Consider the following 24,859-nt stretch of genomic DNA (forward strand, 5'->3'; position numbering starts at 1 on the left):
TTGAAACATGATATGTATAGGGATGTCCAGCTTCGCGGATTCTTGTTCAGCATTTGATAACGACCCCCTGGTGACCATTAGACTATATAAATGACCGCTGATTTTCTTTTTAAAAATTACATGTACCCTTCCATATTGCTGGAAGTGGTACGACAATTATTCCACTTTTCAGTACTTTCCTTATAAACAAGTACGATATTGCTTCAATAGTACTCCATTTACATGCAATATACATTGCTGTACAACCATACTATTCTAAATCTGAAATTTTTTTAGGTTCAGCTGTGCATCCAAAGTTCAGCAATACTATCTGTTTGAGTGCGATTACCAGTGAATGTTATTAAAAATTTGAATTATCTGTGTGTATTTCACAGCTGTCGAGGAAAGTCCAATTTGACAACTGGAAAAGGTATATGTATTCTTAAATTCACCCGGACTTCAATATCACAAGTCTGGGATTTCAAAATAGCGACAAAAAATATATTATAAGGACATATTTAATGACCCGATTACAAATGTCACAGATTAACCATGTGATAATGATATTTGTATTTCCTCCTTGACATAAATGTAATAGGAAGACTGTTACGAGACGACGCCTAAAGATAAACAATTTATGCATTTCTAAAAATAGTGCAGAAAAAAATGACACAATAGAAACTTTCGCTATATACATACATATTTGTTTTCTTTTACAAGATTTGTACATGTCTATTTGAATAAGAGTACCGAAGCACTTTGTTGCAGCTTTATGATTCCAAAAAGGAAAATAAAGAAATATATTAAATTCAACAAACTGTAATACTTATAGGCAAGCCCGGATCCAGGGGGACGGTGATCATCAGTTCTAAATGTAAAACGTTACACTCTTTAGATTAGACAAGACCCCCCCCCCCCCCCCCCCCCATTATAGCTCGAGTGAACAAGATTCTGGATTCGCACTTGTACCTAAATTCGCCGTATTTTACGCCAGTGACGATGGAAACCGTGCCAGGGAACACATTCAACAACAACAAGTTTGCTTATGTATGAAATTAATTAGAACAAATAAGATAAGTAGAGTTCCACTAAGACATGTAAGTGTGGAATCCCCACGCATGATACAGTCCCAAAGGCTTATCCATTAACCATTTTTGTTGTTTAAAAATCAGTACCGGTAAGCTACTATATAGCACTCCGATAAATGTTAACGAAAGCACACACAATTATATACAAACAAGAGATGTTTGTAAAACATATATGCCATCCATGGTGCAAAATTGAAAAGGGTTATACACACACATCATTTGATTGAGGTAGTGCCAAACCAATTCAAGATATTGAGCAGACAATATCTTTCTATGTCCAGAGTAGATTGACCATGTGACCTAGAACTCAATAGGGGTCATCTACTCCTCATGCTGTACCAATGTACCAAGTTTGGTATCAATCAAGCAAACGATTCTTAAAATTTAAGAGACAATGTATTCATATGTCCAATTTGATCCTTGACCTTGTGAACCCAATTTTTATAGGGATGATCTACTCCTTATGATATACCAGTGTACCAAGTTTGGTGTCTATCAAGCAAAAGGTTCTCAAGATATTGAGCGTACAACTTGTGGTCTACCGACCGACATACCGACAGGTGCAAAGCAATATTACCCTTTTTGAAGGGGGGGGGGGGCATAAATATTGTAGGAGTTTAGAAATTCTCCTTCCAGTGATTAACTTTTAAAAACCTAAAAGAACCTTTATCAATAAACATCAACAACATGCAGTAAAAAAAAAAAACAACCCATCTGAAACAGGTCATCATGAGGTTGGAGACTTTCACTGGACGCCCGCGCCCGCTCCCAATATCGCAAATATCACTTGGATCGCAAGTGAAAGAAAATCTTGTGTGTATAATGAATTTCCCATTAAATGCAGTTGAACACACATTTTTAAAGAAATTATTAGACCGAGCCTCATGCAGTACTTTAAGGAAATCACCTAAAACATACATATCTGGATTAGAATTTTCAACAGTGCAAACAAACAGAGAATACCCGTGACCTTTCTCATGGCTTTGTTCTTCGGGAAGTACATAGATCTCAGATATTGTTTCCATAAAACGCACGAACAACTGCGAGGCTTCCTTATATTAACAAAGCGACTATACTAATAAGGACACATTTTCATGACAGCTGTGAAACACCTAATAGTATGTTCGTTCTAAGTTCACAATACACAAATAAACTTTAGTTTAATACAAGAATGGACAGTTTAGAATTATAAATTATAATCATTGTATAGACTGCATTGTCAAATGACAAAGAAAAAAATTAGAGCAACATTGTTGCTTATTTTACCTGACAGTTAAAATTAATGTTTATCTCTGAACTAATATTCAATAACTAATGTAAAAACTAAAAACACTCGATGTCTTTCACTAAAAAGTCTGAACGAATGGATATTAGATAAATTACTAAAGTGTCACAAATACCGGGTTAGACCGGAAGTACACCAATAACGAAGATCTCAAATGTCCCCTTTCCAGAGTCTTCCATTCCTGCCTTTCTTCCCTCTTCTGAAATCATACCCTGTATGAACTTCCCGTGATGTGGATAATAAAACGAGGCTTTTAATTTTGTCATTCCAAATTTTTTGAAAATATGAAAGCCTTCTATAGAATATGAAAAAGTTGATCTTCTCTGTTCAGTTAGAGATTAACAACCGTTTTACGATATATTGTCAATTCTTTAAAAAATAATAACTTTGCTACTTTGATGGAAAATTATATATATAAAGGAAAAAGAAGTGTTTGTTAAGTTACAGTGTATCATATACTTGACCCTTTTAACACTAAATCTCTCTCTTTTATTCATTGATGACAATACAACTTACATCATTATACAATAAACCAATGTGTTCTAACAATAGATATGAAGATGTGAAAACAGTTTTAAACAATGCGTAGTAGATTTTGAATAAATATTGAACTTTTTAAACTTAAAATATGCAAACAATCATCAAACATGCATAGAAGTTAGAAAAGAAGATAAAAAGTGGGGTTATCTAGATGAATCTTTGATTTATTAGTAAAAAAAAAAAACATGCATACAAAAAAATGATGAACGAAGTGTTGTTAAATCACTGTACCATACATTATTTTATGGAACGAATATGTCCATGATATTCAAATTTCCACAAATAAGTAAAAACGAACTATTAAAATTCAAAGAACAACTGTACAATCATGTTTTATAAAAGGGAAAACTCTTACATAAAACGCTGATCTGTAAAATAGCTTTGACCTTGAACTTTCATGCAGTTCACGAACTGAGGAAGCTTGTTTGGTATAGTTCAGAGACTATAACCAAGTTTAAAGACATAAAAAATACCCTCATCTCTGATTTCAAGGGCATAAAAAGGAACAACTGTAATTATACATGTACAATCATTTAAAAAAAAAAGTGATACTTCAAAACATTAAATCAATTTAACAATTGACACTAAAATCATAAAACAGAATAAGTTCTGTTTTGTTAAACACCTCTTTTCTACCGTCTTCATGAAAACCCATATCAATTCCAGGCGCCATCATAACTGGGGAAAAAAAAAATATATTATTGAACAATAGTAATAATCATTGAACAAATTATTTGCGGATTTCGTGAATTGTTTTTTTTTTTTAATAAAGAAGACAAACCAAGCTTACACATTGGGAGGATTGGAAGCATCCGGAGGACTTTTCTGGACAGAAGCATACTGACTGTTTTGGTCCACGGGGTCCCCATGTTCTGCTGTGTCGTTTACGTTATTGTCAACTTGGCCATTGCTATAAGAATTAGATTAAGGTTTAAGAATCACGAGATCGGGTATGCTACTGGTATTGTGTCAATAATTCATGGTTTCCATAGATTCACGAGACCTTAAACGATTAAACGGAGGATCGATCGCCAAGGTCTCCTCATAAATATTATACATTTTTGTATATGGAAATCATGTATCATTGACACAATACCATTAGAATAAAGATTTTAATGTTCCGCTTCTGTCAGAGTTGACTTCGGTGAAATCCTAAGAAAGCTTTGTCCCAAACATTGGCTTGTAATGTCTCTTTAATGTATCTTAAGTACAAAGTTATGACCTGGGAATATGATTATAGTTAGTGACCTACATCTTGGCCTAATGACCGTGGTCCAGGGTCCTGATACATGGTCATAAACAACCTTTATGCCACGAATGGGTCTTTAATGTCTCTCCATAACAAAATAGTGACGTGGATAGATTTTTGGTGACGTTGACCTATCTGTGTAATCACAACACCTTCTCCCATAAGCAACAGTTGTATCAAGTATGAGCTCCCAATGTCTATCCATTGCAAAGTTATGGTTCAAATAAAAAGTGGGAACGAAGGACAAATGATGGACAGCTGAATCTTAGTTATGCTAGTGTATGTAACACATTTTTCGTGGAGACTATGACTATGCACCAAGTTTGTCTGCTAGATGTTAAAAAGTATAGAAGACTTTCAGTATATGAGACGTTTAGCCACACCTCCCCTGGACCTATGACTATTGAGTCACAAGTTTTACACTTTCATTACAGACCTCAATTAATTGTAGCTTTGTACTCTGCTTGTCTGATTTAATACATTCTCTATATGGCCGTACTCTACCTTGACTGGGTATTGAATTTTACAACTTGTGCAGAGGTCGCCATGCTCATTATTTGCTACATGATCAGGAGTAAGGTGAAAAATAATTAAAGATTGTTTTTATAAAACGGTTTGACCCTACCCCGAGGGAGTGGTCATGAAAATCACAACTTTTGCTCTCCTAAAACTAGATGCTGCCCATGAATCTTGGTGTGAATTGGTCAATAGTCTAGCAGTTGAAAATGTTCAAAACTTTTGGATACAACACAGAAGACGAAAGACGCCAGGCGGGTACAGATAGCAAAGGTCACCTGATTGATTCAGCTGGCCCGAAATTATCATGTCATTTAGAAGAAACAAGCATTACGGCACAGAGAACTAGAAAGTGTTTACAAATAAGATGTTGACAAAGCTATAGGGGAGAATTCTGTTGTTACGTTTGGTGAAATTTAGGTTTAGGGTTAGGTGAAATAGGACTGACTGCAACAGTTTTAGAAAGTCACATTTCACTTATTCAATTTTTGTGCCCATAACATATATGTTTAAATATGAGCGACACTTACGTTTCTACCATCACTGTAAAGCTTATTCGCTTTATTAAATATTGTTTAACGTCCCTCTTGAGAATATTTCACTCATATGGAGACGTCACCACTGGCAGTGAAGGGCTGCAAAATTTCGGCCTATGCTCGGCGCTTATGGCCATTGAGCAGGAAGGGATCTTTATCGTGCCACACCTGATGTGACACGGGGCCTCGGTTTTTGCGGTCTCATCCTAAGGACCGCCCCATTTAGTTGCCTCTTACGACAAGCAAGGAGGTACTGAGGAGCTATTCTAACCCGGATCCCCACGGGATGCTTATTCACCAATAAATGTCGTAGATTTAGATGATTTTAAAATATGCATATATATGTAAATCATTAAACTTTTTATCAAATTGCAATTTAAATCAATCAGAAATCGCGTTATGTTTGAATCCATATACTGCTTCCCAATATAAGTAAAGTATGATCAATCTTTCCCTTGTGTGCAAATTAATTGTTTTTTTATTTTCATTTTTTTTTGCTATTCATATTTTCCTAAGTACGAACCGAACGACAAACCGATATACGCTATTTTGTAGTCAATAAACAGAGTTGATTTTTTTTTTTTTTTTTACGTATTTATCGACTGTCGGCCCACGTGTGATAAATTGAGAGACGGGATAAATTATCTGTATCCGACGATGAAGAGGCAGCAAAAGAGGACAATTAGCAATAAATGAAAGCTATGCTAAGTATAAAACATCTGATGGATTTGTTCTTAGACTAGCTATCGAGAAATTAAATCCATGATAACACAAGAGAAAGGTGAAGATAACGAACAGTGATCGATCTCACAACTATACAAAATAGAGAGTGGGGCAAACACGGAACCCTGGACACACCGGAGGTGGGATCAGGTGCCTAGGAGGAGTAAGCATCCCCTGTCGACCCGCCATGAGCACTATACCTTGATCAGGTAAACGGAATTATCCGTAGTCAAAATCCATGTGCAAAGAACGGCATTGTATGGTTTCAATACCGACAATTTTTTTCCACCGGTAATAACGCTGTTAAATCATCGCACGTAAGTATTTGTGAGGCTGTACGACATGCTATACATTATTTCACCTGTTTTAACCAGAATTATTTGATTTTGAATTAGCGTTTACAAACAAATGTCAATCGGCCATTTTTAATGCACGAATCGAGTGATAGTCACGTCTCCAGTTCAGACTTGTCGCATCGGTGTTCTTACCTGGGTAAAGCTGTGTATTTTGTTACTACAGTACCGTGCCATAAGTTTAATAGAAATAAAATTATCAAATACCTATGGTGTCCGGATAGGGCCATTTGCAAAAGCGTGACTGCACGAGAGCGCGAAGGCGCGTTGCTTGTCAGCGCGAAGGTGCGTTACTTGTTGGCGTGAGAGCGCAAAGGCGCGTTGTTTGTTGGCGTGATAGCGCGAAGGCTCGTTGCTTGTTGTCGTGAAAGCGCGAAGGCACGTTACTTGTCTGCGCGAAGGCGCGTTGCTTGTTGGTGTGAGAGCGCGAAGGCGCGTTGTTTGTTGGCGTGATAGCGCGAAGACACGTTACTTGTTGTCGTGAAAGCGTGAAGGCACGTTACTTGTCTGCGCGAAGGCGCATTGCTTGTTGGCGTGACGGCGTGTTAATGTGACTAACGCGCAGTCACGCTTTTGCAAATGGCCCTATCCGGACACCATAAATACCTCTTAGTAATTCGTTGTTTTCAGACTTAAAAAACACTTGCGTCTAAGTATAACATGAAATTGTTGATATTGAAACCATACAATTCTAAAAAAGGAAGAATGAAAGAGAGTGTTCAATACAATTATCAGTACATAAAAGTTTGTCAAGACATGTCCAAGCTTACTGAAGTGAGTTAATTGAAAAAAAAATCGGCATATTCCAACTCTCTCTTTCTCTGAGAGAGAGAGAGAGAGAGAGAGAGAGAGAGAGAGAGAGAGAACTTTATTCCGCTTAACAGGGATATATATTTTACTTAACTACTTTCATCGATGTTCAAACGGGAAAACTGACCGCTCTACAATCGGTAATTGAATCACAATCAGTAATTGTGTGCGGTATCTCTTTATTTAGGGTTTTTGCAGGTTATTTTCTTTTTAAATTACTTTCTTTTAAAATTGTAAAATCATGAAAGAAATTTGAAAACTTGATCTGCTTCAATAGCAGATGATATTTGCCTTGGTTTATGAGGTGTAGCGCTCTCGTACATATTGCTATATAAAGTACTTCAACTTAGTCAATACCTTACATGTATAGTCAATGAGAAAGACGAATGGGAGACATCTGAATAAAAAAGAACAGCTTGAGTTAAGTAACAGAGAGAGAGAGAGAGAGAGAGAGAGAGAGAGAGAGAGAGAGAGAGAGAGATTGCATGCTCACAAAGTATCAACAAATGATTGAATGATCATCGAATTAAGAGGAGATTAAAAGATAAACACAAGAAAAGCATGTATTGGTATGTATTCTGGAAATGCATAACAGTACTTATTCAGATTTGTAGAAGAATATTTCAACTCTTTTCCTCAGGATATGTCAAATCGCCCGCTAAAATTTTAAGCATTGTAAACTATTTCCAACCAAACACAAGGGAATTGTAATATGACATCTTTTATTTAATAATGAATACAGAAGAAGCAAATTTAAATATTCACTTTATAAAAAGGGATTAAAACTGTCCTTTTCAAACATTATAAAGGTATGAAACACATTCAAACATGTCAATGCACTAATCCATTATAAAAGTTTTAAGTACATTACAATAAACACAATAATTGAAGAAAAATATTAAAATGACACTTAAAATTGGAGGTGTTTAGAAATTCAAGTGTGATCAATATATATCTGCCCATTGAATGAAAACAAAAGAAGGTAAAAATTTTAAACACGGAAGCAATTCATCATACACGTATGTTCTTTCCAAAGGTTTTAATTAAATTTCAGGTCTATGTTGGGCTTATATAGATGTTTAGAATGTTGAGGTGTAATGGTACATGCATGCAAACGAAGTTAACAAGTAGGATTTGAGTTTCAATGGATTGTAGAAACCAAACATGCTTCAGAAATGTGGTTACTGTGTTATATAGTTAATAAATAGAATGGCATGACCTCTGTCGATTATTTTCTAGACTCTCTGTATGGAACGCCAAATTAACATAAACTCAAATAATTGAAGATATCTTAAATTATTTGAAGATCTCATCAATTCATTTGATGTGCGCAACAATTTAATTAAAGATCTCTTCAAATAATTAATGATATCTTTAATTCTGAATTATTGAGCGCATCAATTGAATTGATGATATCATTAATTCTTCAGCTGAATTGATGCGCGTTTTATTTGAATTAATGATCTCTTCAAATGAATTAATGATATTAACAATTGAATTGATGCGCGCTACAATTCAATTGAAGAGAACAATAATTGATATAATGCGTGCATTAAATCAATTCATTTGATGAGTGCAATAATTGATTTAATGCGTGCATTAATTCAATTATTGCTCTCTTCAATTGAGTTAATGATATCTTTAACTCATTTGAAGAGAGCAATAATTCTTTTAGAGAGAGCAACTATATAATTAAAGATATCTTCAATTTAACATATCCACAATTGAATTAATGATCTCTGTAATTGAATTGTTGCTCTCTTTAAAAGAATTGATGAGCGCATTAATTCCGTATACAAAAACATTGTAAATAATTAAAGATATCTTCAATTGAGTTAAAGAGATCATCAAATTATTTATACCGAGCTCTAAATTAATTATTGCGAGCAATATTTCTACGAAATTGATGCTCTCATCAATTGAATTGAAGAGAGCAATAATTGAATTAATGCGCGCATTAAATCAATTATTGCTCTCATTAACTCAATTGATGCGCGCATTAATTCAATTGATGAGAGCAATAATTGAATTGAAGCGCGCATTAATTCATTTGATGAGAGGAATAATTGATTTAATGCGCGCATTAATTCAATTAAAGAGAGCAATAATTGAATTGATGATATCTTCAAATAATTGAAGACACCTTCAATTATTTGAGTTTATGTTAATTTGGTGCTCCATATTTCTGCAACTCCGATTTGCACGTCTCTGTTTATGAACATCACAATAAGCAAAATATACACATATGTTAATATTAGCAGTTGTAGCATATTGAAACCAAAATATTTTGTTCTTTTTCTCATAAATTTATTCATTTAATTAACGCCCGGAAACGCATAACGACCATACACACTGCCATTCCGAGTACTTCTTGCGAATACTTCGTATACATTTTATAATAAAATCGAAGATAATAATAACTGATCGATATTAAATGACAATGAAAAGTATTAAAAATAACAGCAGTTAAGACTCGTATTTAAATATATTAGTTTATGGAAAATGTATTTAGATTCCACCAATCAATTATATACATCTGTGAAATGGAACAAACAGGCGAAGGCCATCCTCACAAGTCAAGGTTTTGTGATTACATACTCTCCATTTGTGTGGAGAGTATATAATCACAAAACCTTGACTTGTGAGGATGGGTGAAGGCAAAATTTACTATTTCCGTTCAACATACAAATGTAATGATTTCAAGATGTAATGGTCTCAATATTTCATCACAAATTGAATGGGATGTAATTAGGACTGTCACTCCCCCTGAATATCTACCTATTCCAACTGACAAAAAGTCACCCATTTTCCCAATTTTATGAGCAAAATTTCTCAGTATGCATTTAAAGATTGAAAATTTATAGAACAATGTTCTCTGTATTTTAAAATATGTATATAATGTAACTGATATGTGCATTTATCCTGAATTCGGTAAGGTCACTTCATATAATTTTAAAGATGTATAAATGGAAATGTTTACATGTACAGTTTTTTGACGTCCATTGGGTCTGCGTATCCACCAAAATCATCTCCCCCCATCACCGATAGTGGGACGTCACTGTGGACAAGATAAACAAAGAACGTCTTATTTACAATTCATTCTAAATGTATACATAACATTATTGACATTTTTACTTATCATATACTTGTACTATGCACGTAACACCAGAAAATAAGTTTCAAATGTCAAGAACACGGCTAAAAATCCGTCTTCGTTTTATTGGGGTGTTCTATATAAAGTACTTTTTGATAGTCAGTGCCTGAGTAGAAGCAAATACATTAAGTATGTGCTAATAGGATTATATAAACTTCACATAACTATTCAACATACTCATTGATTATGTAACCAATGGGAAGCAAATGAGCAGAAACCATTGATAATTACAGAGTTTTCAACTTACACATTTTTGGAGCCTTTGTGTACATTTCTTCTTTCTATGCACAAAATGACAGTTGCTACCATGAAAATAACACTTAGAACGATAAACACGAAGGAAATCACACTCCAAATGTTTGTGGCACAGACAGCTTTGCCGTCCGTTTCAGAGCAGCTCTCGGTGACTCCGCACGGATTTGCATCACATGTTGGCTGATAGATTGCAACAGGATCTTTTTTTTTGACACTCAACGTGATATCTGAGGATCCATTGATTAAATAATTCGAAGCCATACAAACGTAAATTCCGCTGTGGTTGAGATTGATATTCCGTAAAACTAACACTGTATTGTTTAAAGTAAGTTTGTATAACTCATTGTTTTTAATGTCTGAGGAATTGAATTTCCATTTGAAGGTAGGATCTGGATTTCCATCAGAACTGCACGTGAGATTTACATTTGAACCGGTAAAGAATGTCTGATTAGAAGGCGAAGGCGAAGTGGTAATTGTAACATTCGAAGGACCATCTGCAATAGATACTTATAATACATGTACTGAAATAACCACATCTGACACAAAATAAAGCATATATCTGGTATACAATAATATTCTTATTGTTCCTAAAGCTAGCACCCCTACTGCTGCGTCACTGAGGCGGTGGACGGTGGCTCAGGAGTTAGAAAGTTAGCTTTATGACCAGGATGTCGTTATTGCAAGCCCCGCCTATACATATGTACCTTGGCCGCGTCAAACCTAACACGTAAAAATAGGCGTTGACTGCCCCCTCGCCAAGCTTGTTAATCAACATTAGGGAGAGTCGCGGGTCTTCTGAACCCCTAAAAAACTTAGCTCCCGTGTCGAGACAGGCGGTGGCACGTTGAATATCTCTCATTGTTACGACATAGGACTCAATATGTGGCATTTCAAAGCTAAAGATTACGAACAGTGATCAATCTCATAACTCCTATAAGGAATACAAATTAAAGAGTTGGGCAAACACGGACCCCTGGACATACCAAAGGTGGGATCAGGTACCTGGATGGAGTAAGCATCCCTTGTTGACCGGTCACATCCGCCGTGAGCCCTATATCCTGATCAGGTAAATGGAGTTATGAGTAGTCAAAATTAGTGTGTCAAGAACGGCCTAACAATCGGTATGAAACAAGTCAGTCAGCATTTGATTGATTGATTGCTTTGATGTTTTTTGCCACATTCATCAATTTTTCAGTTATATAGTGGCGCCCAGTTTTTGTTGGTGGAAGAGAGAACCCAGATACAATGTACCTGGGAAGAGACCACCGACCTTCCGAAAGTAAACTGGGAAACTTTCTCACTTACCGGCGCGAGCGGGATTCGAACCCGCGCCGACCAGAGGTGAGAGGCCGTGTGATTTTGAGCGCGATGCTCTAACCACTCGGCCATTTGACCCAATGATAGGTCGAATTGGCAAACTAGATCGTTATAACGACCATAGAATTTGCGAAATGCTGACTTTAAACGAGACTGTTGAAACCCCTGCACCATCAACTCGATTAAAAACCCGATCATACGCAGAACAAGCTCTTGCGTATCGAATCAGTTAAAATATACAAACAACATATGCAGGTGATAATAGAATATTGCTACATAGATATGGGAAGTTGACGACGGAGAATGAAATCATCCCGTTTGTCATAAAGTTGATTTGTTATTTTGCTGTTAATATCCATTTTCAATAGAATATTTAAGTATGAAGCAGGAGTGGACGACTCTAATGTCTTTTATTTCGAGTTTGCATGGGTATATCGAATCGACATATGAATGAAACTTATTATTGTTAATAGATAACAAGAGCCCCACAGGCCTTATCGGTCACCTGGATGCTAGTGAAAAAGTATCACTACTTCCATGGGCTATGAAATCTAGAAACAATTTCCTGTTCTGAATATATACGCTAAATTCTAATGTTCAGCAGCATTATAAAACAAGATGTGTTCTTGAAATTTCACTGCCCTCAAAAGTACATACACTGATATAATAGTGATATAATAGGTGTATTTACATTAAAACATCAAAAGATATGACTAATTTGGGCCCATCCTGAAGTCAAAATCCTGGGTTGTGAAATTCACCATTTTTTGTACATACTATACTGCTATTCCTAACTATGCATTTAGATTTTATACAGTATCAGCAAACTTACACATAAATACTATATACTAAGTTTGCCCCCTCCCCCCACCTCTCTCTGGGGGGTCAAAACCCCTACTCTGGGGGTCATCAAATTTATAATTTTGGTAAAAGACTACCTGTTCTTTCTAAATACCCATATATAGAAAGTTTTGCCCTGCTCTGGGGTCAGAACCCCTACCCCAGAAATCATGAAAGAGGTCTTCCTGGTCTACATAACTATGCATTTAGTTTTTCTTACACGTGTGTTTTTCTTGAGAAGAAGATTTTTGAAAATTGGTCAATTTTAGGCAGTTTTTGCCCCGCCCCAGGGATGCAGGAATCCTGAAATTTACAATTTATGTCTCCCTTCTAAAAGATGTTTCATACCAAATTTGAACATTGGAATGAAAGTTATTAAGAAGAAGTTAAAAATGTCTACATGTATATTGTTCACACATTTAATAACTAACCATTTTTGCCTCACCCTGATACCAAAACCCAACCCCCAGGAATCATCAGCTTTACAATTTTGTTAAAGGACTACCTGTTCTTTCTAAATATCTATTTAGTTTAAATTTTGTATCAACAACACTAAAGAAGAAGGGCAAAAACAGAATATTATAGAAGATCTTTCAGCATTTCAGGGAGCACAGTGTGGAATGCCTTGAGTCAAAATATAAGAAACTCAACAAGTGTTGCGTGTTTTAAGAGAAATTATCTTAGAGATTATCACCATACTTTTTAAGCTTCATTTTGTTCGTATTTATCTTACATTCACAATTATTTCTTAAGTTTATATGTATTCTACTTCTTTTAATCTGTGTTTATTTTACTAATATCTGTCTGTATGTATGTTATATGCAGACCATATTGAAAACTAGCGTTATCGCTAAATATGTAATCCTGGATAAATAAAGGCTTTATTATTATTATTATTATTTATTATTATTTAAGTGTTTTACAAATAAACACTATATTTCAAGTTTGGCCCCGCCTTGGGGTCAAAACCCCTACCCCGGGGATCATGAAAGTTACTAGTTTGGTAGAGGCCTTCCTGCTCTACATCACTATACATCTAGGTTTTCTTACACGTGTGTGGTTCTTGAGAAGAAGATTTTTGAAAATTGATCAATTTTGGGCAGTTTTTGCCCCGCCCCTAAGGCCCCATGGGTGCTGGAGTCCTGAAATTTATAATTTATGTCCCCCATGTCCCAATAATGCTTCATACCAAATTTGAAAAGAATTGAAATGTTAGTTATTTTAAAGAAGTTAAACATGTTCAATTGATAACGGACGACGCGCGACGACGAACGACAACCAATTGCAATAGGTCACCTGAGATTACTCAGGTGACCTACAAAGTCATCGATATATCTAAATGTCGAATTGAAGGCCACAGCAAGAGATTTTTTCTTCTCATGTAGAAGTTTTTTTTAAATAAATCCTGCTCTCGAGAATATAAAAACAGGTCAGCTAATAAAGGAACACAATTGGTGCCCATGGGAATTCCAACAGACTGTTGGAAGACCTGATCACCGAAATACTACGACGATATTGACAATGAAGAACTCCAAGATATTTTTATTTCAACTTCAGAGTACTTGTGCATGGAATCAGAGTGGTGTTTAACAAAGTAATTGTTTGGATGACTGAACACTAGATATGAATATTTACGTTTTTCATTTTTGTTGAAGAAGCAACTGTCTATGATGAAAAAAATCTAGTCTTTAATTTATCGCGAGGAATCGAATGGTCGTGTATAGTGTTCAAAAGTCATACGTTTTGATGTTGTTGATTTGAGAAAGGTTTTGCGATTTCAAATTTATTAAAAGTGCTTCAGAATTTTTTACAATCTACATTTGATTTACACCACTTCTGGCTTTGCGATTTCAAGTTTCCTAAAGGTTCTTTCTAATAGAATTTGTCAGAATCAACATTTGATTTAGACCACTTCTGGTATATGTAGCGACACAGTCCGTTTGAAGTTTTTCAGTGAGGAGCAAAAATAGAGGCTTGGTAGAAACACTTACTGGATCCAGCAATGTATCTTTGTTTGTAAGGGGTTTTATGAAGTTTAGGAATCTAGTATAGGTACGGTAACTCATGTTCATTGACACGGATATTAAAAGTGTCTAAAACTGAAGCATGGTTTTGAAGAATTTCATCTTTTGAAAGGGCAGTTGGAGTATAAGTACGATTACCAAAAGTGGAATTAATGCCAAATTTGTTTAGAATACAGTTATAAAATGAGCCTTACAAATAAGGACAATGCTGTTACAAGCTTTGTCAGCTCGAACCAAAACATATTCCTCGTGTAACCTAGCTATTTAATTATTTTATCACTTCTGGTTTACTAAACAGGAGGATAGATGGTAGGTACTTTTGTTTTGATGCGTATATAGTTTGGGATTTTGATATTCCTCTTATGTTTTAACCCATTCTGACAATGTATCAAGTTCTTCTTTTTCATATTTAGCCCATCGTATGGCATAATCTTCCACAGAATTCATAATAGAGATGAAGTTCTGTCGCCAATTGAAAGATCGAGGTTCTCTGTATTTAGGACCTTTTAAAATAAGTGATTTGAGTAAAAAAAACCTCTCGTGGGAACGTTAAAACAACAAAAACAAGAATAAAACAGGTCGAAACTGACTCAGTGAAGCAGTAGAGGTGAGATTTAGTCAGACTGTTTCCAGTGTACCACTGACCTATAACAGTGAAAACATGGTGAAAAGGACATACGATTTTAAGAATGGCTCTGATTACAAAATAAGCTATCTTCCATGCAGAATTAATACACATTAGAATTTACAACACGATGTAAATAATAAATCAAACTGTCGAGGCCTCTGCTGGTGGACTGTTAGTCCCCGAGGGTCTCTACAGCCCAGTAGCTAATTAATTACTTCGTTACTAGCTTGAAAATACGGAAGTACATGTATATTTAATTGCTGTGATAAAAGAAATTCATTTCAAAATTAAGGATTATCTCCCTCATATATAGCTCTGATCCTTAGACGAATTTGATTTCAGTCTTTTCTTTTTAGTTCTTACAAGTTTATTGTTAGTTCGGATTTCAAAGGGATGTTCAAGCCCTTTGATACATTGTTTGTTGAAATGCGCATCTGGTGCATCAAAATTGGTACCGTATACATTTTACATTGTATAGATATCAAATATCACAAAAATTAACATACGTTTTATGAAGCTTTGTAGCAATGAAATTGTAGTTTTTATTGGTTTGTTCTGTGGTTACTATAGGAATATGTATGAAGCCTTTGAAATTATGAGTGTTTTAATCCTTGAAACTTCATACTAAGACACTCAATGCTAAACCGTACATTATTTGGCTCAACAGTCTCAGGAATAACAAAGTCCGATGGGCACACTTAACAACATTCTAATTCTTTAATTAAAAAGATTGATATCCTGGCCTTTGGAGTATAAAACACACGAAAATCGTATAGTTTTCAAGCACTCCATTGTTTTGCGAGATTACTGTATTCATCACCAGAGAGATGTTCGAGTTAACTGAAATTTAAAACCAGTTTTATCTGTACTCTTTGAAAGCGATGTAAGCTTTTGATTAATTTTTCATTACAATCTGTGTCTATTACGATATTTTTATGTTACCTTTTTATGACCATGAAATATACATTTGGAAGAAAAGGTAAAGGTACCTCTATCAATCTGTAAGGATTAAATGGTTTGGAAAAAGGAGACGATGATAGGTATTTCTGCAATACGACGTTTCCTCTAAGTTAACAAAATAAAAATAAACAAACAAAAATCAACCAAACAAATAAAAAAAATAATTATATAAACATTGACATGTGGTTCTTCCGTTTGAATTTTTCGAGGAAAGATGTTTACTGACTATGTATTCACATTACATTGAGTTTACAGGACAAACGTCAAACAATTATCTGAAATATTGCACACGCTTTTGTCACCCCGGAAATATGTTGATCGTTTATATCGCGTGGGTGACTTGTTACTAGTATTTGAAGAATAAGTGCCACCTGGCGTTAATTCATATATCCGTTTGTTGTATTCTTTTGTTTGTTGAATTTTGGTTATGATCGTGTGTTTAGTATTTGTTAATTTGTAATCTAGATTCTATATGCATTCATTTTGCATAGAAGATAGTTTGTGTTGCAAATAACATAATCTATTTAAAGTTTTAAATTGTTAAATTTCATTTTGTTTTAGATTGCCATTTTGACACAAATTGTAACACAATAGACCAACAATGCTAGACATTAAACTTACACAGGACATTGATAGGGTTTGTGTCTCTGCTTGGTACTCTCCCCTGTGTCTGTCTGTTTTGTGACGAACATCTGAAAAACGTGCCATTGTCATTCCAGAAAACAGTGTAAGTTACTGTAGCGTTTATCAGAGTTGTACAGTTCTCAGTCTTCTTTCCGACAGTGTTTGTTTCATTTAAAAGCAGTGCAGGTGTAGTTGATGTCTTGTCCACTCTCCATATTGCTATGTAGCCATCTGGATTTCCAACATTTGCATAACAAGACAAGGTCACCGTGTCATTTTCTTCCAAGCTGTTGTTTGGGTATATGGTAAATTTAATTGGACGTTCTGCATCGGCTGAGGATAAAAGTGAAATTATATATATATTTGAGAAAAGTTATTGATTGCGACATTTATCAGACTGTTAAAGCGAGTCATAAGGCCCGTGGGCCTTTTTCTTGATATGGTTGAAAGATCTTGCAAAACTGAACAACCTTTGTTCTACATGTATTATCAAAAGTTTCTCGAGAAAAAAGTTATTGATTGTGACACTAATCAATTAGTTCAGGCGAGCCATGAGGCCCGTTCACCTTTTTCATGATGTTTTCAGAAAGATCTTGCAAAACTGAAAAACTTTTGTTGTAGATGTCTTGTTAAATGTTTCTTGACAAAAATGTTATAGATTGCAACAATAACCCAACTGTTCAGGTGAGCCCCGAGACCTGCAGGCCTATTTATTAACATCGTTAGTTAATGCTTGCGAAACTGAACAACTTTTGTTCTACATGTCTTATCAAAAGTTTCTCGAGAAAAAAGTTATTGATTGTGACACTAATCAAATTGTTCAGGCGAGCCATGAGGCCCGTTCGCCTTTTTCATGATGTTGTTCGAAAGATCTTGCAAAATATTTCATTCTACACCTTAATAATTCTCAACTAATCATACTTAAACTTTCGTCAAAAATACCCATGTTTGAGACAACTTCCGGTTTTTCGGTCGGCACTTCCAGTGGACATATTTTACATGAAAAAGACCTAATCATCATCCATAATAGCCCCAATATCTGTCAAAAAAAAAAAAAAAACTTCAACAAATTATATTTTTTATATCGCTTCCTGTCACGACCGGAAGTGACGGCTACGTACGATTCTCACATGATGCAAACACACAAATGACTGCCCATCAGTCTTGAAAAGTTGAGGCTTCAGTCGTTCACATTTGCAGAGTATTAGCTTGAACAAATTCTCATTTTGAAGACTGCAAATCTCGCGACCGGAAGTAGATTTCACCAATATAATTTACGTTACTCTAGACATTTGCAATGTCAATAACACACAAGAAAATCATTTGTAATACTCCATATACAAGCGGGATTTAAGGCAAAGTCAAAAACTCAATTTTTCCTCTTAAAACCGGAAGTTGCCGTTTTTGATTCTGGTTAGATCAACATATTTCAAAAGAACAAGAATGAAACAATAAACTAATGTTCGTTCTGTGTCAAAAGAAAAAATCTGAAATTTTTGATTTCTTTGATCACTTCCGGTGAGGTCCGGAAGTGACGGCTGACGAAGTTAACCATATTCGACAAACCTACTCGTCATGACCTATCATTCCTGAAAGTTTGGTGCCTTAATCTTTAATCGTTTCTGAGATCTCCCGCGGACAAGATCCCTTCTAAAAAAAAAACCGGAAGATGGACATATCTGATTATCGGAAGTGAATTTTGAAAAAAAGTTCTCAGGGTATTTTCATTCTCTATAATCCCAGAAAATTTCAAGAAAATCCATCCAGCCATCTCTGAGAAATCGTGCCAACAAAAAGAGGGGAATAATAATAATAATAATAATCATGTTTGAAACAATCTAATTAAAATCAGAACGGTTAGAGAAGGTCTGATTTTAATTAGATTGATGTTTGAAACCACTTCCGGTTTTTTTCGGCCGGCACTTCCGATTAACATAGTTTGCATGAACATAACCTACCTAACATCGATATTGGTGGAAATATCTGTAGAAATAAAAAAAAACCTTGAAAAATTCAATTTTTACATCACTTCCAGCCGCGACCGGAAGTGACAATGACGTACGATTTTCACATGATGCAAATGAGCTGAGGAGTGACTATCAGTCCTAAAAGTTTTAGACTTCACTTGCCTACTGTTGCTGAGCAATTTCGTAAACAAAATCTCATTTTGAGGACAGGAAATCGCGCGACCGGAAGTAGATTTTACAAACATAGTTGACGTTACCCTAGATATTGTCGGTGTCAGTAACATATTTGAAAATTATTTAAAATACTTCATTCACAAGTAATATCGTATTCAAAACTTGATAAATAAGTGAAATATACGAGGACAAAGAAAAATTGTTTTCCGATGTTTTTCTCTAAAAACCGGAAGTTGCTGGTTAAACTTCCGGTAAGTGTAACATTTTTTGAAACGCTGAAAGAAACCTAATTAATCTATGCAAGTTTTGTTTTAAAAGCATAAATTTGAAATTTGACGTTTCTTTTGTTCACTTCCGGTGACGGCCGGAAGTGACGGATCGCAATGATAAACAATATTCCAGAGCTACAAATCACCATCTAACATCCCTGAAAGTTTGAAGACTCAATCTTTAACCGTTTATGAGAAAACGCCCGGACAAAATGTCATTTGAAAAACGGAAATTCGGCCGTAACTTGCGACCGGAAGTGAATTTTCAAAAATTGAAATGGCGGTATAAACTTCAGATGGCAACGCATCAACCCTGAAAATTTGGATCAAAGCGATCAAGCCATTTTCGAGAAATCCTCTGCACAAAATCGGTAAGGAAAAAAAAAAAAAAAGAATAATAATATTAAGACTAGAAACTAGAGCAAAACTCGTTGCAAAGCGGAGCTGTGTGACATAAAAACCTGGAACTTTGAATAAAGGTGTACTATAAATTTTTATCGTAAGGTGTTTAATAAATTTATACTACTCAAGTACATGCGTGTTTGATCTCATTTCACGAATCAGTCTTTTGAGGCGCGCGTGTATGTGGGATTAAATTCTTTCAGCATTTAACTTTTCAGTCCCAATAATGAAGAAAAAATTACTATTTAAATTTATGAAATTTATGGCTCAGGATATACAATAAAGGTTTATTGCTGTTACCAATATTTTATCATACAACAAAATTATGATAGCATAATATTCAGACTGAAGAGAATAATTCATCGAGTTTGAATTATTTATATATACAAATCAAATAAATTGCTCTCAAATCTTGAATATTTTATTAAACTTTAACATCTATCTGCGTAAATACATGTAGGTATATTATGTTCACAGTGCGCACAGAAGTCGCGTATGAATTTCACGCCAGGGGCACGTGCCGAAGTTACATAATTTGGACCAGGAGTTCTGAATCAATGTTTAATGAAAGTCATTGTTTTTAAACAATAAGACAACAAATCATTTGAAATGAGACTGGTAGGCCATGGGTTTCTGAATATTCTATACGCATGTTTAGATTTGATTTAATCATGATTATAAACTATTGATTTTAAAACATGTTCAGAAATAATTCGTTATGTTTGTAAAATGTATCCATTTTCTTTTTCACAACAAAGAATTTGAGTAAAGCGTGTGTGTTCAGTTAAAGTAGTGTGAAATCACAGATCGCTAGTCCAGCAGCGATGAATCTCCGATTGAGAAACGAACTGTATATTAAATTGCAGATTTTAAAATTGATGCTGACTCAATGCTCTAGAGTTTTGAATTTAAAACAAATCAAACGTAAGACCAGGGACGTATAAACAAGTATATACATCCCCGGAAAGACTGAATTATTAGAAAAATCCAATATGAGCCTAAACATAACATTCTGTGTTATATTTAGTACGACAATGTTTACTTTGTGTACATGCCCTGGTTCACACGCGATGGTTCCTCGAGGCGGTTACGTAATTGTAAACAAAAACAAACCCCGCGGTGTATGTAAGATGCGTGCAGTTAATGAGTTATTCTATGCTTGAAGGTTTGTTTCTTCAATTAAATATATCGTTGTTTTAATAACAAACGTAGAAGAGATAACCTTTTCCTCTTTTTTTCTTTGGAACGATTGTTTATATTAAAGCTACTAAATAATAAAAAAAAGAAAGTTGTCGATAGATGATTTTTAAAGGAACCATAGATCACGTTAAAATCTTATTTTAAAAGAATATTAGCATTTCATGAAGTCAGATTTATCAATTAATGCAAGTTTATTTAAGTTATACGCATATTTTTCCCCCTTCACCTACCTAATGATACGGTTACCTGTTTGCGGGTCAAGCTTTTTACTCATATATAACACAATACTTGAGCAAAATATTATGTTTATGAGATCAATAAGATGTTAAAGAACAATTTTTCCAGCGAAAACCATATTGAAATATTTACCGTTTTTGAGTTATAAAGCGAAAACTTTGAAGATCCCCAGATTCCTAATTTAAGGGGCCAGCCCCTTTTTAGGGATATCAAAAGAAAGCTCTTAACATTTTGCACAACGTTTGTTCTACACGTCTTAACAAAATATTTTTAGTTTAAAAGATACAAAGGAAAATATGTGTAATTTTTTGCTCCTTTAGGCGTCCTAATTTTTTAACCCTGTCAACCACCATTTCGAACGCTGTAATCAAAAAACCAAAAAACACGTACATGTAAGACGTGATTTATCAATTTCATGTATAAACAATTTCGGTCTTGTTTTATTCACTTTCGAGGATCTCGGGAGTCCATAAAGCGACTAAATATTCCAAATGGACCGCATAGGAACCCACACTAAAAATTTCCATGGAAAATACTGATTTTTGGGACAACTTCCGGTTTCGAACAACCGACTTCCAGTGAAATTGTATGACTTACTACACTCTATTAAATAATGTTATGAGCATTAGAATTGAAAAAAAAAATTAAAAATTACATATTTTTAACGTACTTCCGGTGGTTGACGGCAAAAAAATTGAAACACGTATGTCTCATTTACAAGTCACCACCTAACATTCCTGAAAGTTTCAAGACCCAATTTTTGATTATTTATGAGAAAACGCCATAAGAACCCCCCCCCCGGAAATCGTAGATATTTGACGAACGGAAGTGGATTTTGAAAAAAAACAACAATTCACCATACTCTAAAGATGGATGTCATTTACATATGTCAAATCACCTGAAACACTTGATTTATAAGCGAGAAATATGATAGCAAAGAAAGAACAATTTTTGAAATTTTTTCTCTAAAAACCGGAAGTTGTTTAAACTTCCGTTAAGTGTTACATTTTCTGAAACTCCAAAAGACGCTTAATTATTTCATGCACATTTTGTTTCAAAAGCATCAAGTTGATATTTGACGTTTCTTTTGTTCACTTCCGGTGACGGCCGGAAGTGACGGATGACAATGATGAACCTCATTACAAAGCTACAGGTCACTATATATCATCCCTGAAAGAAATTCGGCCGTAACTTGCGACCGGAAGTGAATTTTGAAATAGCGTTACCGGGTTCTCTTGAGATGGATATCTGTAAATATCGTATTAAAAGGTTGATAATTAAGCGAGATATACGATGACAAAGAAAGACCAATTTTTCGAAGTTTTTCTCTAAAAACCGGAAGTTGCTGGTTAAACTTCCGGTAAGTCTAACATTTTCTGAAACGCCGAATGATATCTAATTAATCTATGCAAGTTTTGTTTCAAAAGCATAATTTTGAAATTTGACGTTTCTTTTGTTCACTACCGGTGACGGCCGGAAGTGACGGATGGCAAAAATAATACCTTATTGCACAGCTACAATTCCTAATCTAATCATCCCTGAATGTTTGAAGACTCAATCTTTAACCGTTTATGAGAAAACGCCCGGACAAAATGTCATTTGAAAAATGGGTCAAAGACTCAATTGGCCGGGTTGCAATATTTAGAGTAAATAATTTGGGTAGGGATTTATTTAGTGGTAGTTATCTGGAGGACTGTTATGATTTGTTATGGCCTTAGTGTTGAAGGAGGCAGAATTGTAAAGTAAATTATCAAAACGAGTTTTGACGAGTGGAAAAAATGTTAGTTCTGTATCGGTAACGTGAGCGGACACGATTGTTTCCGGATACAGGTACGGATTTTTGTTTTGTAAAAATGCCGATATATATTAAACAAAAAAACACATCACATATTGCCGCAGGGCTTTTATTGATTAATAAAAAAACATGATACAGTGCTCCAAGTCGCATCTGCTATCAGGTCGCAAAATGGCGACCTAAAAATATTTATGGTCGCCATTTTCAAATTTCTAGTCGGTTAGTAGTCGCCATGTTCAAAATTTCTACTCGCCATAGTAAAAGCTTTTGTAAATATACGACTTACAAGGTTTTTTTTAAAAATATGAATATCTTGCAAGTAAAAAATCAACACCATGTATACATTTTGTTTGTTTATATTTTGAAACTGAATAGAAATGTACAGTGAAACATGCTGGATGCTAACAAGTCAAGTATTTACTCTGGCAAAAGTTGTATTGCATTGGGCCATCCTGTATATTTTACGGTACGCTTCTGGAGAAGAAACCCAGCGTTCTACACAAGGATTTGCTTTAAAGTTATCAATAAGTGGGCCTTCACTGCTTATCATGTTATGCGAATACGAGCTCCTAGTTTTGTTGGATCTTTTGCTGAACAATTAGTACCAGCATCAATAAGAACACTACATCCCGAGTTTGATTGTCTTTGAAAATTAACAGCAACAGTTGCCCCGCTCGACTTACTGCTAATAATGCAGTCACGGACAACGACATGTCTCTTACTGTTACCGTGAATAGTCACATTTCCACGTTTGGAAGATGTACACTCGGTCGTGGCGAAATAGGACAATGGATGTCTAGAAATTGTGGACGTTGCTGGCTTATTGGCCTCACAAATTCTGAAAAACATTTTGCCATCACGAAAATTTCCTCCGCCATTTCAGGACTGGGGTACTTCCTTTACTTTTGCATTTCTCTTTAGACATTGCTACGCCATCTTTTGATGCAGAACTTTCCCCGTGTGATTCTTGAATTTCTTTGTTACATGTACAAGACTGGGGCTTCTGTTTTTTACTATTGATAAATCCAAAATGCTCTAAACCTCGTTTTCCCGCCATCTTGATTGTTTTGACCGAGACTAAAAATATTTATTCAGACTTCCGATCCCGATTCTAAAATTTTACTGGTTGCCCAAATTTTCTTCACTCGCGAAAATGCGACTTAATTATAATCTCTAGTCGCAAAATTGATTTTCTGGTCGCAAATGCGACCGTTTTACTCGCAACTTGGAGCACTGCTGATATATGTAATATTAAGTAATAATAACTAAAATGAACAATAACTTCAGGTGCTTGAATTGTATATGATTATATGATAAAGAAACAGAATTTCTCTATTTATATTGCAAATTTACAACCCATACCCAAAAAATTTGACATTCATATATAATTGAATTTTTCCTCAGAGGTAGTGCAACTAAATTTAACCACAAAAGATAATCTCACTTACCTTTTTCAAGTTGAACTCTATTTTTAGTAACAACTTTTTGCTGTAGCGCCCATATTCGACAAAGGTCAGTCTTAAAAAAACCTAGTGCATAACTTCAATATATATACTTACTTTCTGCAAAGTTTCAAGGTTGTACATAAAAAACTGTAGGAGGAGTTGATTTCACAAAATTTCCCCAACCGCCCGCCCGCCCGCCATACTATAGACCGGATTTGCACTTCGTGCAACCCGACCAAAACGGAAATTCAGCCGTAACTTGCGACAGAAAGTAATTTTGGCAAAACCAAAAAAGACCGTTCTAGACAATCCTATTTTACATCTTTCCTGAAAGTTTCATGAAAATATATCAAGCCGTTTTTGAGAAATCGCGTGCACAAAATTGGTTAGAAAAAGAACAATAACTAGTGATCCTAATTGTTCGCGAACAATTAGAGGGCTTTCCACCTTCTAGCGGTTTTTCAGTAGTGTTGAAATGCTAAAAGCCCC

General features: G+C 35.0%; 1 protein-coding gene across 1 annotated transcript in view; it reads right to left on the bottom strand.

Moving 5' to 3' along the window:
- Positions 1–2,818: 2,818 nt before the first annotated feature.
- LOC125645759 (nectin-3-like) overlaps positions 2,819–24,859 on the bottom strand; it is a 75,449-nt gene continuing 53,408 nt past the window's right edge. The window contains exons 4-8 of the mRNA XM_056140675.1: positions 16,879–17,214; positions 10,481–10,982; positions 10,060–10,137; positions 3,683–3,802; positions 2,819–3,570 (exon numbers count right to left, since the gene is read on the bottom strand). Coding sequence (XP_055996650.1) covers positions 3,549–3,570; positions 3,683–3,802; positions 10,060–10,137; positions 10,481–10,982; positions 16,879–17,214 — 1,058 coding nt within the window. The 3' untranslated portion in view covers positions 2,819–3,548. The remainder of the gene's footprint in view (positions 3,571–3,682; positions 3,803–10,059; positions 10,138–10,480; positions 10,983–16,878; positions 17,215–24,859) is intronic.

Source organism: Ostrea edulis, chromosome 6 (assembly GCF_947568905.1).
Source record: "Ostrea edulis chromosome 6, xbOstEdul1.1, whole genome shotgun sequence".
NCBI classification, from domain to species: Eukaryota; Metazoa; Mollusca; class Bivalvia; order Ostreida; family Ostreidae; genus Ostrea; species Ostrea edulis.